The sequence below is a fragment of the Rhinopithecus roxellana genome, chromosome 13 (genome assembly GCF_007565055.1).
Source record: "Rhinopithecus roxellana isolate Shanxi Qingling chromosome 13, ASM756505v1, whole genome shotgun sequence".
NCBI classification, from domain to species: Eukaryota; Metazoa; Chordata; class Mammalia; order Primates; family Cercopithecidae; genus Rhinopithecus; species Rhinopithecus roxellana.
In genome coordinates, this window is record NC_044561.1 from 99,960,214 (window position 1) to 99,975,081 (window position 14,868).

Consider the following 14,868-nt stretch of genomic DNA (forward strand, 5'->3'; position numbering starts at 1 on the left):
CCTCACATGACTGGCCTACATTGTCTTTTTAATCAATACTTTAATTGGGTCAGGTCCTGTTCTAGGCTCATGGAAAACACTGATAAACAGAGCAAAGACTACTGTCCCATGGAGTTTACATTCCAGCAGGTGGAGACAAACAGTAAGTAAATAAGCAAATTACAGAGCATGCCAAAAGGTAGGTAAGTGCTACAGAAATAAAAAGATGGTAAGAGCAGGGGGTTCAAGAGTACCAGTGGCACTCCAGAGCAGGATGGTCAGAGTAGGTGGGCCTTTCTTTCTCAGAAGGTGACATTTGAACAACGACTTGGAGAAGGTATGGGAGGTGGCTCATGCATGCCTGCAAAAGTGCATCTGGAAAAAGGGGCAGTCAGTGCAAAGCCCGAGGCAAGGCTGTGCCTGGGATGCCTTGGGGAGCCTCAGGAGGCCAGCATGTGGAGTGGGGTGTGTAAGGCCAGAGATAAAGACAGAGAGAAGGGTGAGGGTGAAGGGCAGATCATGTGCGGCACTGCAGGCATTATGAGGGCATTGGGAGAGAAAGCCAGTGCAGGTTTTTAAACAGAAGTGTTGGGATTTAATGTTTGCTGAGAAGACCATTAGGGGTGCAATGGCATTATCAGGGAGACCAGCAGTCTAGGTGAGATGATGGTGGCTCAAACCAGGGCGGTGGAAGCAGAGGTGTGAAAAGCACTTTGGAATCTGGACATATCAGGAGATCCATTTTAGATATGCAGAACCCTGAGATATCTACTGGGCAGCCCAGGGGAGATATCCTGGGCAGACATTCTAACCTGGAGGCTGGCTGCCAGGTCTGGGCTGGGCATGGCATTTGGAAAGCATCAGGATATATATGGTATTTCAAGCAATAAAACTGGCCACGGTCACCAAGAGAGTGAATACAGATAGATGAGAATGTCCTGGGGCTACCCTAACAATGAGAAGCTGGGGAGAACAGGAAGAACCAGTAAAGAGGTCTGAGAATAACCTTCTCAGTCTTTCTTGGCTTCCGTGTGTAATCCTGATTTTTGTCATTTTTATTCTAATAGATAAACATAAGGAGGCAGCAAATCCACATGGAAGAGCATGAACCCAATGGGAACAGCTTCTAAGTTGGTCAAGAGCCTGTTGCCGCTGCTGAGAGGCGAAGACTCTGGTGTCACTCAGAAGCCTCTCTTGGGTCCACCTGTAATACAGTCTGTGCCTGCTTCCCTCTTGGAGAGGGTGAGAGGGCCCTTCTGTATTCAATGCAGATCTGTTGACAACACCAGTTACCCAGTTCCTTCTACTTGCTGCTCCAGCTACAAGAAGTGACAGAACAGCAAGCAAGGGAGAGTCTCTTATTTCCCTCTTTATAGAGGCTCCTTCCTGAGGCTGGAAAAACATCTCATTAGGACACAAAGAGGTCTCAACAGACTGCGTCAGGACCTAGAGTTTACTTCTCTGTGCCCTGAGTCTGGAAATACTTTTTCTAACTCACCTTACATTGATTTTCTCATTTGAATCATCGAATTTCCCCCTGCCTTTTGTTCTCTTTTCCATATACTAGCCATTCTTCAGAGTGCTTAGGATTATCTGGATACCTTTCCCCTTTTCCTTATAGGCTCCATTTTGAATTCTTTTGGACCAGGCTGGGAGCAGTGGCTCACGCTGGTAATCCCAGGACTTTGGGAGGCTGAGATGGGAGGATTGCTTGAGGCCAGAAGTTTAAGACCAGCCTGGGCAATATAGTGAGAACCCAACTCTACAAAAAAGAAAATATTAGCTGGGCATGATGGTGCATGCCTGTAGTCCCAGTTCTACTTGGGAGACTGAGGTGAGGAGGACTGCTTGAGACCAGCCCAGAAGTTTGAGGCTGCAGAGGGCTGTGCTTGCACCACTGTGTTCCAGCCTGGGCAACAGAGACCCTATCTCAAAAAAAAAAAAAAAAAAAAAAAAAAAGCTAAATAAATTCTTTTAGACATAGTTAACTTGCTCTGGGAAAATATTTTTTTCCCCATGTCATGAAAATAACTCTATTCTTAGCTAAAAGTTTATCATCACTAGTTAGTAAACATCGTCTAGAAAAACCAAAGTTCCGGATTCTTTTCCAGAATTTCAACCCCCACAAGGGAGAAGCAATGAAAATGCAGTCTGTCCTTGTTTACTACATGAGAGGCCATGGGCCTGAAAAATACTTCCCCCATGTATTCTGATAGTGTCATTCGGTTGTCCAGGGACTGAATGTCCAGTAGAAGTGGCTGGTCCTCACTGGGCTGGTACTTGGCAGCAGGGCCATCTTATTCCATACACACGCTCTAAGAATTTAAGGATGTCTACTAAGTGGAGCTAGAATACAGCCCCTATATCCCTTAAAGGCAAGCCACTGACACAAGCTTTTTTCCCTGAGAGGTTGGTGCCTATGGTTCCTCCTTACTCTGCACTTATCCTGTAGAGTCTAAGTTTACTTCCCACAAATATCTTACCACATTATGTACTAGATGCTGAAGGCGTGTGTGTATAGGAGTGAACGAGAGACAGTGCCCTGCTCCCCTGAAGCTTGGTCTACTGACCCAGATATTAAGCAAGTAAACATATGAATATTCTTCAAAGTGTGATGAATACCATGATGAAAAATAATACAGTTCTAAGAGAGAGAGGAACAAGGGGAGACAATTTAGCTTAGCCCTTAGAATTTTCAGACAGACAGGTGTGTCTTTTGTATGCTAATGAATGACTCATGGGGAGAGGGGCCTAAAGAGCCTCAAATGTGGGCTGGTCACCAGAAAACCCAACTAGGTGGTTAGAGGGTTAGAACTTTCAGCCCCATCCCCCAACCTCCAGGAAGGGGAAAGGGGCTGGAGATGAGTTCAGTCACCAGTAGAAAGTGATTTCATCCATCCTGCCTATGTAATGAAACCTCAATAAAAAAACTCAGAATGATGAGGCTTGGGGGAGCTTCCGGGATAATGAACATATCCACGTGCAGGGAGGAGGCTTGTCCAGAGAGGGCATGAAAGAGCTGTGCTCACCCACCTCCATGCCTTGTGCTATTCATGTCTTCCATTTGGCGGTTCCTGAGTTGTACCCTGTATAATAAGACTGTAATTCTATGTATAGTGCTCTCCTGAGTTCTGTGAGCTGTTCTAACAAATTGTCAAATCTTGGAGTGAGCAGTCACCAGAAGCCCTTAATTTGTAGTTGGCCCAGTAGCAGTGAGGTAGCCTGGGGACCCATGTGTGCTTAGTGTCTGAAGTGGGAGCAGTCTTGTGGAACTGAGCCCCTAATCTGCAGGATTTGCTTCAACTATGGGTAGTGTCAAAATGGAACTGAACTGTGGGACACTGGAGAGAGAACTGGAGAATTTGTTGTTGTCTGGAAAAATCAAGCAAGGCATGAAAGTATACAGAATGAAGGGTAGTGGGAAGAGTGTTCCAGAAAATGGGATAAGCATGTACAGATGCTCAGTGTAGGGCAAGAGCTTGTGTTTTTGAGGATATAGGAGATGGCCCTGGTAGCAGATATGTGGAAGAATAGAGTGCAAGCTGAATGTGGAGAAGTAAGCGGAGGCCAGTTCACCCAGGATGCTGAATTTTATTTTAGATACAACAGGAAGGTAAGGTGCTAGACACATGATCTTTAAAGGTCTTCTCTGGACTTTTTGTGGATTCTGGAGGGGCTAAAGTCAACTGAAGGTCCAGGCGAGACTGTGATGCTAGGGTTGGTGGGGTGGGGAATGGAGGTGGAGATGGCTGTAGCTCTGGGGCCTGGTAAGGGAGTGCCTGATGAGTGAAAGCAAAAGAAGTGGCTTGGAACCTGCAGAGCCATGTTGCCAATTAGTGAGGTGAGGAACGCTGGTGAGGAAGCATGGAACTGGTCACTTCTGGGCATGTTGTGCTGCAGATGGGGAAGGCAGAGTCCAGTCAGAGAACACAGAGTGAGAAGATGGCCAGGGTCAAGGTCTGGGAAAAAATCAACAGTGAGAGGCTGAATTGAAAAGACTGCACAGTAGGGAGGCCAAGAAGCAGCGGTAGGGCAGCATGGGTCACAGACGGCTGGAAGAGTCTCGCTCACGAAGCAGTCAGTTGGTTGATACCACTGAGAAGTCAAGAAGAGGAGAACCAAAAAGTATCCTTTGGATTTGGCAATATAGTGTCCTGCTTAATCTGTGGGGTTACATTCCCAGCCTCCCAGTGGATGCCTGAAATAATGGATAGTACTGACCCCTACATATACTATGATTTTTAGATCTGTAAATGTGACAGAAGACTTCACAGAGTAGACAATTATGTTGGGTTGTGAAGGAGTAATGACAGGTCAGCGGGGTCGGGGGTGCATACATCCACTTTTCCTCTCCATTTGCCTCAAAGGCCCTGCTGTTCACATAGCCAAAAAGGAAGGAAATTACAACTTCAAAGGGACTCATAATTTGGTGGAAGTCACAGGACAAAGCTTCATGAAATACCGAATTTGTGGGAATGTAAGATGATTCTCTGGCCCTGGGAGAACCATGGGAGATGGCTGGCGTCAGTGAGTCCGTGCTGTTCAGCACTAAGCAGAAGAAAAATGTGGGGGGAGATTTTAGGATTTTAATTTTTCTATGATAACAAGATAGACAGTGGTTTCCTTTTGGAATCTACATTTCTGTGGGAAAACCAGACTTCCTTGTGAACGGGAGAAGCTTCACCAAGTTTCCAACATTCCACATTACTGGCACTGTGTCAGTTGGGGGAGGTTTCTGCAGTACCCTCGAAGCTCCAATGAGCTGAGCTCGGCATACTCTGAAAAAGGTGACAATAGAGGGTGAGTCCCTGGCTTAGTGGATGGTGCAGCCTTGGAGCTGAGGGAGTGATACTCTGTCTTGACGCACCACAAGTTTGTGGAAGTCTATCCATTTTCTAAATGGATAGACTCCGCTTGCCTCAAATGGAGAGGTAAATAGACTAAATTTGCCTAAAATTTAGAAAATAGTAAAACTATACCCAGATAAATTAAAGATGGATAAAAGAGGAACTAAACATTTTAAAAACAAACAAACAAACAAAAAACAGTAACAGATAAAACACCCATGAAGAAAATATAGGGAAAGACTGACAGATATACCTGGTGAAAAATACCATAAATGGGATTAAAAAACAAACAGCTGATTAGAACAAAGAGACAGAAAGACACACAAATACACATGCTCACACATGTACACACAGGCATGCACAAAATATAAAGAGTTCCTAAATTTCAGTAAGAAAAAAAGGCAAACATCCCAATAGAAATACGAGCAAAGGATATGAACAAGAACTATAATATATCAGTAAACATCACTAATAATTAAAGAAATCAAATTGAAACAAGATACCACTGACACCTCCCAGACTGACAAAATTAAAAACAATGACAACTTCCAGTGTTGCTAAGAGTAACAGAAACAGGCACGCTCATTCTTGCCATAGGAGTGAAAATTCACGCAATTGTTGTGAAGGGCCATTTGGCAGTGCTTCTGCATCTTGATACACCCATTATAGGATAAAAAACAATCCCAGAAAGATATTCACAGAAAAATGCAAAGACATATGCAATTAAAAAACAAAAACAAAAAAAAAACTGAAGACAAATAAGAGTCTGTTGAAAGAAGAAATGGTTAAAAAAAATATGCTACATGCAAACTATGGGAAAAGCTGCTTTAAAAAAAAAAAAAACGAGAAGTAGGCCGGGCGCAGTGGCTCAAGCCTGTAATCCCAGCACTTTGGGAGGCCGAGACGGGTAGATCACGTGGTCAGGAGATCGAGACCATCCTGGCTAACACGGTGAAACCCCGTCTCTACTAAAACAAAAAAATACAAAAAAAAAAAAAAAAAAAAAAACTAGCCAGGCGATGTGGCGGGCGCCTGTAGTCCCAGTTACTCGGGAGGCTGAGGCAGGAGAATGGCATAAACCTGGGAGGCGGAGCTTGCAGTGAGCTGAGATCCGGCCACTGCACTCCAGCCTGGGTGACAAAGCAAGACTCTGTCTCAAAATAAATAAATAAATAAATGAGAAGTAAAACACATAACACTGAGTAAAAAAGCAAGTTATAGAACAACATGTAAGGAGGTAGCCCATTTTATAAGTCAAAGTAGTCAGAAAAAAACACAATTTATGTGCAGTATACACACATAGAGAAAAACTTTTGGAAACAGAAACAACAAAATGTTAACAGTGGTAGTTTCCAGAGAGCGACTTGGGGAAATTTTGAATTTTTACTTTATTTTTATATTACCTAAGTTTTATGATGAATATAAATTACTTTTGGTAGTGTATAATATCAGAATTCTTGTCTTCATGATGGTTTTCTATTTTAAAAAGTCTTAAGATTTAATATTTTTGCTTTAAAATATTTGGATTAGTGTAGCATATTTATTATAACTTTTTGTGCTGTCTTTATACATTCTTTCCCTTTGCATTCTCTACATAATTGCTATTCAATGTAAATTTAATGTGAGTCACATTTTAAGTGTCATAGTAATCATATTAAACAGTAAAAACAGCTTTTACTGAACATTATGACATTAAAACATTATGAAATTAATTTTAATAATATATTTTTATTTAACCCGACAGGTAAAACATCATTTCAACATGTGATCAACATACAAATTATTGAGTCATTTTACACTCTTATTTTCTACTAAGCCTTCAAAACCTCATATTTTATACTTCTAAGCCATCTTAATTTGAACACTAAATTTTCATTAAATATATTTGATGTTTTTCAATTTTATAAAACATTTGAAGAGATTCATATATCCAAGTTGTGGTGACCACACAAGTGTTCCAATGAATGAACTGAATATCAGTTTTAAAAATATATTTAAATTAATTAAAATTAAGTAGGATGAAAATTCACTTGCTTAGTCAAGGGTCACAAGCCACACGTGACCAGTGGCTTTCAAGTCTGTACTGACCTTGTAGCTTCTTATTTACTACTATCTACTTTGTATTTTCATTTAATTTTTCCTCACTTAAGGCCAATTGGAGTCTTTTAAACTTTGATCCTTGGTTATGTATTATATCCTACTGGTCAATCTCATTTTGTGCCAGTACCACAGTGATCACTGTAGCTTGACAAAATGTTCACTATCTGGGAGGGATAGTGGGCTCTCTCACTCTAGGACCCATTTTTTCTTGGTTATGCTTTATTCATCTAATTATGCTGTTAAGTTTGAACAATTTTATCAAGGAATAGAAATGTGAATTTATTTTTTGGGGGTGAAATATAGAAATAGAATTGATTTTTCCCTTAGACATACTGAATGCCTTTATTTAAATTTTTTTTTTTTTTTTTTTTTTTTTGAGACGGAGTCTGGCTCTGTCACCCAGGCTGGAGTGCAGTGGCCGGATCTCCGCTCACTGCAAGCTCCGCCTCCTGGGTTCACGCCATTCTCCTGCCTCAGCCTCAGCCTCCGGAGTAGCTGGGACTACAGGCGCCTGCCACCTCGCCTGGCTAGTTTTTTGTATTTTTTTAGTAGAGACAGGGTTTCACCATGTTAGCCAGGATGGTCTCGATCTCCTGACCTCGTGATCCGCCCGTCTCGGCCTCCCAAAGTGCTGGGATTACAGGCTTGAGCCACCGCACCCGGCCTAAAAAACATTTTTATTCATATATAATAGTTGTACATATTTTGCGGGTACATGTGATATTTTGATCCCTGTATACAATGTGTAATGATCCAATCAGGGTAATTGGGATATCTATCACCTCAAACATTTATCTTTTTTGTTTATTAAGTTATTTTATCTTCCTCCAATATTAGATGAACACAACTAGTTGCTTCTTAGTGGAGAGGTCATCACTCAGAAAATAATTAAACACCATAGAGGAAGGGATCTCTCACACTTTGGAGAACAAAATGCATTAGCAACTGAGGTTAAAAAAAAAAAAAATACAAGTGAACTTTATACTGAAAACGGCAAGTTAAGAATTTGTCAGTAACTCTATTTCTCAATCTCATCAGCCCACAGGAGGCAAACACAGGCCTGTCAAGATGTCCATGCATCTTGACAGGAGGCCATCTGCTTCCAGCATCACTCAGGAAAGAACTACTTCTTTCATGGTAAAGAGGGTAGAGGGCCACCTAATGGCTTTCTATAGGAAATACAATCATATGGTTTTCATGCCAGCATCTGTCGTTACTGATAAGAGCTCCAAGAATATGTCTCTGAACAATGTAGAATTGATATTTTACATTTCTCGAGTAGAACAACTTTGTACTTACTATTTCTAATACTTTATCTGCAGATACTTTTGAATTTCTACAAATGCAATCATGTCACAAGTAATAATGATTTTGATTTTTCCTTCCTAATTCTCATATTTTATTTTTCTTGTGTTACTGTACTGGTTAGAGCTTCGAGCACAATGCTGAGTAGAAGTGACAGTGGATCTCTGTCTTGTTCCCAAACTCAAACTTCTAACATTCTACCATTAAGAAAGTGGTTTGCTGTTGACTTTTTTTTTTTTTTTTTTTTTTTAAGCCACAATGGATTGTTAATCTTGTACAGACAATCCAGCATTAAGGCCAATTTGATCTTTTAAACATTTTATGGATAACAGCTGTTGAGTTTTCTCTAGAAAAGCCCACAAGGTTCCATAACCCCATAGGCATACAGCCTCGACAGGAGGGCTCCATTGGGCTCCTCTTGAACTGGGCACTCCTTCATGGGAGGCAGGAACACACATGTCTTCACTTCCTGCTGCTCTGCACACACGTCACGATATCTGACAGAAGGTGGTTTCTGTTTTCCTTGGTGACATTAAACACCTTCACATCCTTTCTGTTTCGGATTTCTTCTACAAGGGCCAGTGGCTTTCCTTTAGGAACTGGGATTGTGCCAAGGATTGTAGTCCCTGGGGCAGACAGCGTCTGACGAACAGCTTGAATGAAAGGCTGACTGAAGAGCTCCATCTTCCCAATCTCGTCGATGACACACACTCTTTGCCCTGGACCACTGCTGCAGTCAGCATTCCTCAAGACGGAGAGTGCCAACTGCTCAAAAGAAGTCATGTCAACCACATACTGCCCAACTCGGCATTCACGTTTTCCAGGTGGAGGCTCTAACCCAACTCTTGATAAAGGCCCCTGGGTGCCGGACAGCGTGACGACATCGAATCCTATTCTTCTCCCTCCCTGTCTGACTTCTTCTGTATAAAATCCATCGACAGGCACACCAGAGGATTTTAAAACCTCACTGGCTTTCTGGATCAATGTTGTTTTTCCAACCCCTGGGGGCCCCGTTAGGAACACGTGCCGGGCCATGCGTTTGGGCTGGGTTAGGGGTTGCGGTCAGGGAAGCAGTCCGGGTTGGGGTCGCTATTCCTGCTGTTGACTTTTTATGTTGTTCCATTATCAGTGTTCAAGAAGTTTCTCTTTCTAGTTTTCTAAGAAGTTTTTAAAAAATGAATGGGTATTAAATTTTATCAAATGCTTTATCTCCTCCATTGATTAAGATGATCACAGTATTCTCCTTTTTTTTTTTTTTTTTTGAGATGGAGTCTTGTACTGTCGCCCAGGCTGGAGTGCAGTGGTGTGATCTCGGCTCACTGCAAGCTCTGCCTCCTGGGTTCACGCCACTCTCCTGCCTCAGCCTCCCAAGTAGCTGGGATTACAGACACCCACCACTGCACTCAGCTAAATTTTTTGTATTTTTAGTAGAGACGGGGTTTCACCATATTAGCCAGGATGGTCTCGATCTCCTGACCTCATGATCTACCCACCTCGGCCTCCCAAAGTGCTGGGATTATAGGCGTGAGCCACCGCACCTGGCCTAAAAAGGTTATGCTACCAATGAAGCCACCTGGGGCCTAGAATTTTCACTATGACAAAACTTAAATTAGTATTGTTTTTAAAAATGGATACAGAACTATTCAGGCTTCTTACTTCTTCTGTGTCAATTTTGGCAAGTTGCATATTTTTCTTTTAATGGTCCCATTCCATCTGTTTCATTTTCAAATTCATTCACATAAAGTTGTTCATCAAATATCCTTCTTGAGGAAAAAAATGTCTGTGGGATTTGGAGGAATGGCCACCTTTTTATTTCTTACATTGGCTACATATACCTTCTCTCTTTTTTCCTGGTTAATCTTGCCAGGGGTTTGTCAATATTATTCTTACTCTTTTCAAAGATCCAGTTCACAGTTTTTAAGATCCTCTCTACTGTACTTCTTCCCTTAGATAATTAATTTTTGCTCTTATTTATATTTTTCTTTCTTCTACTTCTTTAGGTTTAATTAGCAGTTCTTTTTCTGAGTTACTGAGAGGAATGTTTTTTCTTTTCTAATATTGCTTTTAAAGCAGTGATTTTCAACCTTAGTTGCACACTGGAATCACCTGGAGAGTTTTCAAATGTTTGGGGTGCACCCCTAGAGGTTCTGAGTCAAATGGTCTGAAAAGTGGCTTGGATATCAAAAGCTCCCCAAGTGATTCTAGGTGCAGCTAAGATTGAGAACCACGGATTTAAAGCTATAACCTCTAAGTACAACTTTAACTGCATCCCACAAGTTTTCAATATTTTCTTCATCAACTAAATCATCTTAAAATTTATGTTCTGATTTAATTTATATACATTTTGAGTGCGGTGGTTCATGCCTGTAATCCCAGCACTTTGGGAGGTTGAGGCAGGTGGATCACTTGAGGTCAGGAGTTCAAGATAAGCCTGGCCAACACTGAAACCCCGTCTTTACTAAAAATACAAAAATTAGCCATGTGTGGTGGCACGTGCCTGTAATCCCAGCTACTTGGGAGGCTGAGGCAGGAGAACTGCTTGAACCTAGGAGGCGGAGGTTGCAGTGAGCCAAGATCATGACACTGCACTCTAGCCTGGGCGACAGAGAGAGACTCAGTTTCAAAAAAAAAAAAGAAAGAAATAATAATTTATATGCATTTCAAAAATAGCAAATGCAATGCATGTTTGAGAAGTCAGGTAAATGGTACCTTTGGGGAAGAGGCAGGGGGTTGTGAGTGAGGGGAAACACAAGAGGAACTTCTAAAGTATTGGTTAATATTAACTCTTGTTTTGAGTGAACAAGAGAATGGAACAGATGGAAAACTATATACAACTTGCCAAAACTGACACAGAAGAAATAAGGAGCCTGAAATGTTCTGGGTGAACAAGAGATAATATTACCAATACTCTAGACATGTTCAATTTGTGATAATTCACTGAGCCACACACATAGGATTCGTAAATGTTTCTGTAACTTTATATTACACTTAAATATACTTTTTAAAGAGAGAAAACGGATCCCATACAAAGAGTGGGAATTATAACAGCACTAGTCTTCTCAATATTATACTGGACACTAGAAAGAATAGTATAATGTCTTCTAAATTCTAATGGAAAATGATTTTGAACCCAGAATTCTGTAGTCGGACTTTTTTTTTTTTTCTTGATACAGGGTCTCACTCTGTCACCCAGGATGGAGTGCAGTGGTGCAATCTCCACTCACTGCAACCTCCGCCTACTAGGCTCAAGCCATTCTCCTGCCTCAGCCTCCTGATTAGCTGGGACTACAGACTTGTGCCACCAACCCAGTTAATTTTTGTATTTTTTGTAGAGACAGGGTTTTGCCATGTTGTCCAGGCTGGTCTCGAACTCCTGAACTCAAGTGACCCACCCACTGCAGCTAGAAATACAGGTGTGAGCCATAGCACCTGCCCCGAGAAATTCAATCAAATTGTAAGGATAAAATAAAGATATTTTCAGTCAGGAGAGCGCACAGTAAAGTTATCTCCCAGGCATCTTTTCTCATAAATCTGGAGAATATGCTCCAGTAAAAAGAGGGAATGGATAGGAAGATGAAGACATGGGATCTGGGAAACAAAGACTTCAATATAGGAGGAAGGCAAAGGAAGTTTCCAAATGACAGTTGGGCAGCAGGCCCCAGGAACAAGTGCACTTGGGGGCAGGAGGTGGGAGGGTTCTAGGGTGGGCAACTCCAAAAGAAATTCAAACCAAGAGAACACCTTCCTGTGTGTGACCATTGTGAAATTTCTCAGTTCTGTCACAGTACAGTGATACTTTATTTTATTTTATTTTTTACTGTTCTAAAGGTACATCGGCAAGAGTATAGTGATAAATCTGGTGTAGGCACATAGAAAAACCAAACAATTAAAAAACCAAAACATGGAAAATACTACATGTAGGATAAGCAAGGAATGATCCTTCTACCCAAAAAATGTGGTAGTGTAATCACTGTTCAATGCAGCTGTGAATAAGAGTTTTATGGCCATAACATAAATAGGGATCACTGATTTAGCCATGCATTGTGATACAACGGTATTAAATGAAAGAGAAGAAGGGGCTTTTGTATGCTTTTGTGGTATGAGGGGAGATGCTAGGGGAGGCCATGTAACACAGTATATTCTCATCTTCTACAGGAGGACATCAAAAGAGAAAACTGAAGAGAAAAGTGTAAATACAGAGAAGTAAAAAACAACTAAAACAATTTAAATTGCGGGACGTGGGGTGGGGAAGGTGCAAGGCAGGCTATTGCTGCTTTCTGTTTTAAAAACTGCAGCCCTTTTTTTTGTCCTTTTCAATTATTCGTACATAGTATTATCATAAAGATAAAATTAAACTAAGGAAAAATCTATGGAAATAAAAGAGAAAATCCCAGGGCACTAAAAAATCACTTTCAGCTTTAAAACTCTGGATAATCACCAGAATCATCTCTTGAACAAGAATAAGCATATATGTAGCTCACATCAGTAACCATTATTAATTAAATGTTGTTTTAGTCCCAAATTCTCCCCATATGAAGAGCCAAATTATCTATAGGATACATGCAAAATTAATACAGGATACATGCAAAGCCCCCCGCCGCCGGAAGCCAGAACATACGGAACAAATGTTTTCACTTTATCATGCTAGACTGAGTTTATACTATTGTAACTGACATCTAACTTTTCAGGAACACATATGAAGTAAATTTAATCTGTGGTAGAAACACAGGATTATTCTTTTATCTTTTAAGAGCTGATTATTAATGGATCTAGTGCCTAAATCAAAAGAACAGAGAGAGTCTATATAAGCAAAATTACCTGAAGAAAGTCACGAAGAACTGTACCAGGTCCATAAAATTGCTGTGCTGGGAGAAGGCAATCTGTGACAGAAAAACAGGTAGTGTGATTATGCAGGTCATGAAACCACCACGGATTCAGGCTTTTCATTTCAAGAGTTAAGCTGAAAACAGAGTTTACATTTTAAAGAAGTTAAGGAAACTTTTTTCAGTGAAGGAAAAGTACCTCACCCTTTTAGTTTTCTTGTTTAGTTGCCAGCCCCATAGCAATATGCTAAGGCTTTAGCACGGCCTCCTGCAACCCCCTCTGAGCTTCACACCAGTTCTGAGGTTCTCTCCGTTTGACCCTGGAGACCCTCGCACGCCTCTCGCACGCCTCTCGCACGCCTCCATGAAGGCTGGCGCTCCCTCCCCGTGCCTCCACCCACACAAAGCTCTCCTTGTTTGCCTCAGTACCGATTCATGGCTCTACCTCCAGGTGGGCAGCCCCATTCTGTGCTCTTCATTCTGTCAACATTTATGTACTCAGTGTGTACTGACTGCAAGATACTGTCCTTTTTACAAAAAATTGTGCCTCACATTTTGCTACATTGAACATCATCTGACAATATGTCATCAGAACTTAAATAATTTTATTATACAGTTAATAGTCTTCATACCAAGAACATAAAAATACAACATATTTCATCAACTCTAAAATAACATTGGCTGAAAAAGGCATTATTCTGTGTATTATTTAGGAAAAACACTGTCAATTTAACTATGACATAATAATGCTTTTTAAGTCACTGACCATAAGATACATCATGATTTCAAGGATATTAGCCCACGAAAAAATGCATACCTCTGAATTGATAAAATACGAGAATTGCGTCCTTACTATCACCTACAATATACGTGCTACTGGCCAGATGTTGTGGTGCCTTGCCTGCTTTTTTTAGGGAACTCAGCTCTCTTTGGAGAGACAATGGTACTATCAACGAAACAATCACTGACCAAGGTGACAATCCCAGTACAGACAATTTGCATGACAAACACAGGAAGGTAAATGACCAGCGTCTGCTTTCCTAGTCCCACCCAACCCCAACCCTTGCACTGTTTTTAGAGCCAGACTCACAGGGGTCAGAAAAGAGACTTCCACTGTTTGCTTTTTTGATGGCCATATTTTCTTTTTGACATTCCATAAACAAATAAGTTCCAACACTACTCAAGCCATAGTACATTATGGGGCTTGGAATTTGAAGCTTTTGTGTCCTCCCTCTGGCCACCATTTATAATCAGAAATACAAAGTTACATCAATTTCATATAATAAACAGAAACCCACTTTCTTTTCTTGTCCTTCATTTATCACAACAACCAGTTCCAGCTCCTCGAGAGAAGGAAAGCTGCGGAATATGAGCCATGGTCCTCACATAAAAGTTTTAAATAAGATTGGAGGACAATTATATAAACAATTATATAAACAATGAAGAATTCAAGTTATAACACATAGAGAGAGAGAAGAAAACAGATTAGAGAACACCCCAGCCCTGTCTGGATTTCAATCTTTTAAAACGTGTGTCCTCAGTGTTTACACTTAAAGAATCCATGAGATACTTTTACTCCCTGCTAGATGCCAAAAACCACAGGATGCTAAGGGCACTGTCTGAGGACCTATCTGGTGTTCATGTGCCACACAACACTCCTCAGGACAGCCCCCGCCTTTCCCCACATTGGATGCTAATGGTTATTAGCCTGATTTCTTGCTGAAGCAGGACAACTCCATGTTCATGTCCAAATTATAATCATAAAGAACCTCATATAAAACAGCTGCCAGTATGGCTGGTACCCAAGACTCTAA

The 14,868-nt window shown here is 41.1% G+C and overlaps 2 protein-coding genes across 5 annotated transcripts in view; both read right to left on the reverse strand.

The window, feature by feature from the left end:
* Positions 1-14,868, reverse strand: part of ATRN (attractin) — a 177,911-nt gene that overhangs the window by 16,792 nt on the left and 146,251 nt on the right. The window contains exons 25-26 of one of the 4 annotated variants that reach the window (XM_030914901.1): positions 13,050-13,111; positions 3,555-3,938 (exon numbers count right to left, since the gene is read on the reverse strand). In XM_030914901.1, the coding sequence (XP_030770761.1) occupies positions 3,932-3,938; positions 13,050-13,111 (69 nt within the window). In that variant the 3' untranslated portion in view covers positions 3,555-3,931. Of the gene's footprint in view, positions 1-3,554; positions 3,939-4,597; positions 4,758-9,268; positions 9,389-13,049; positions 13,112-14,868 lie in introns of those variants that run through there. The other 3 variants (XM_030914899.1, XM_030914900.1, XM_030914898.1) reach the window with 3 other exon arrangements.
* On the reverse strand, positions 8,486-9,323 carry LOC115892773 (cancer-related nucleoside-triphosphatase). The gene has a single exon (XM_030914902.1). It carries the CDS (start codon positions 9,264-9,266, stop codon positions 8,694-8,696), a length of 573 nt encoding a protein of 190 aa, XP_030770762.1. The 5' UTR covers positions 9,267-9,323; the 3' UTR covers positions 8,486-8,693.

Bases quoted from the DNA above. Each gene is read 5' to 3' on its own strand.
- LOC115892773 (XM_030914902.1), bottom strand. From the start codon at position 9,266: ATGGCCCGGCACGTGTTCCTAACGGGGCCCCCAGGGGTTGGAAAAACA.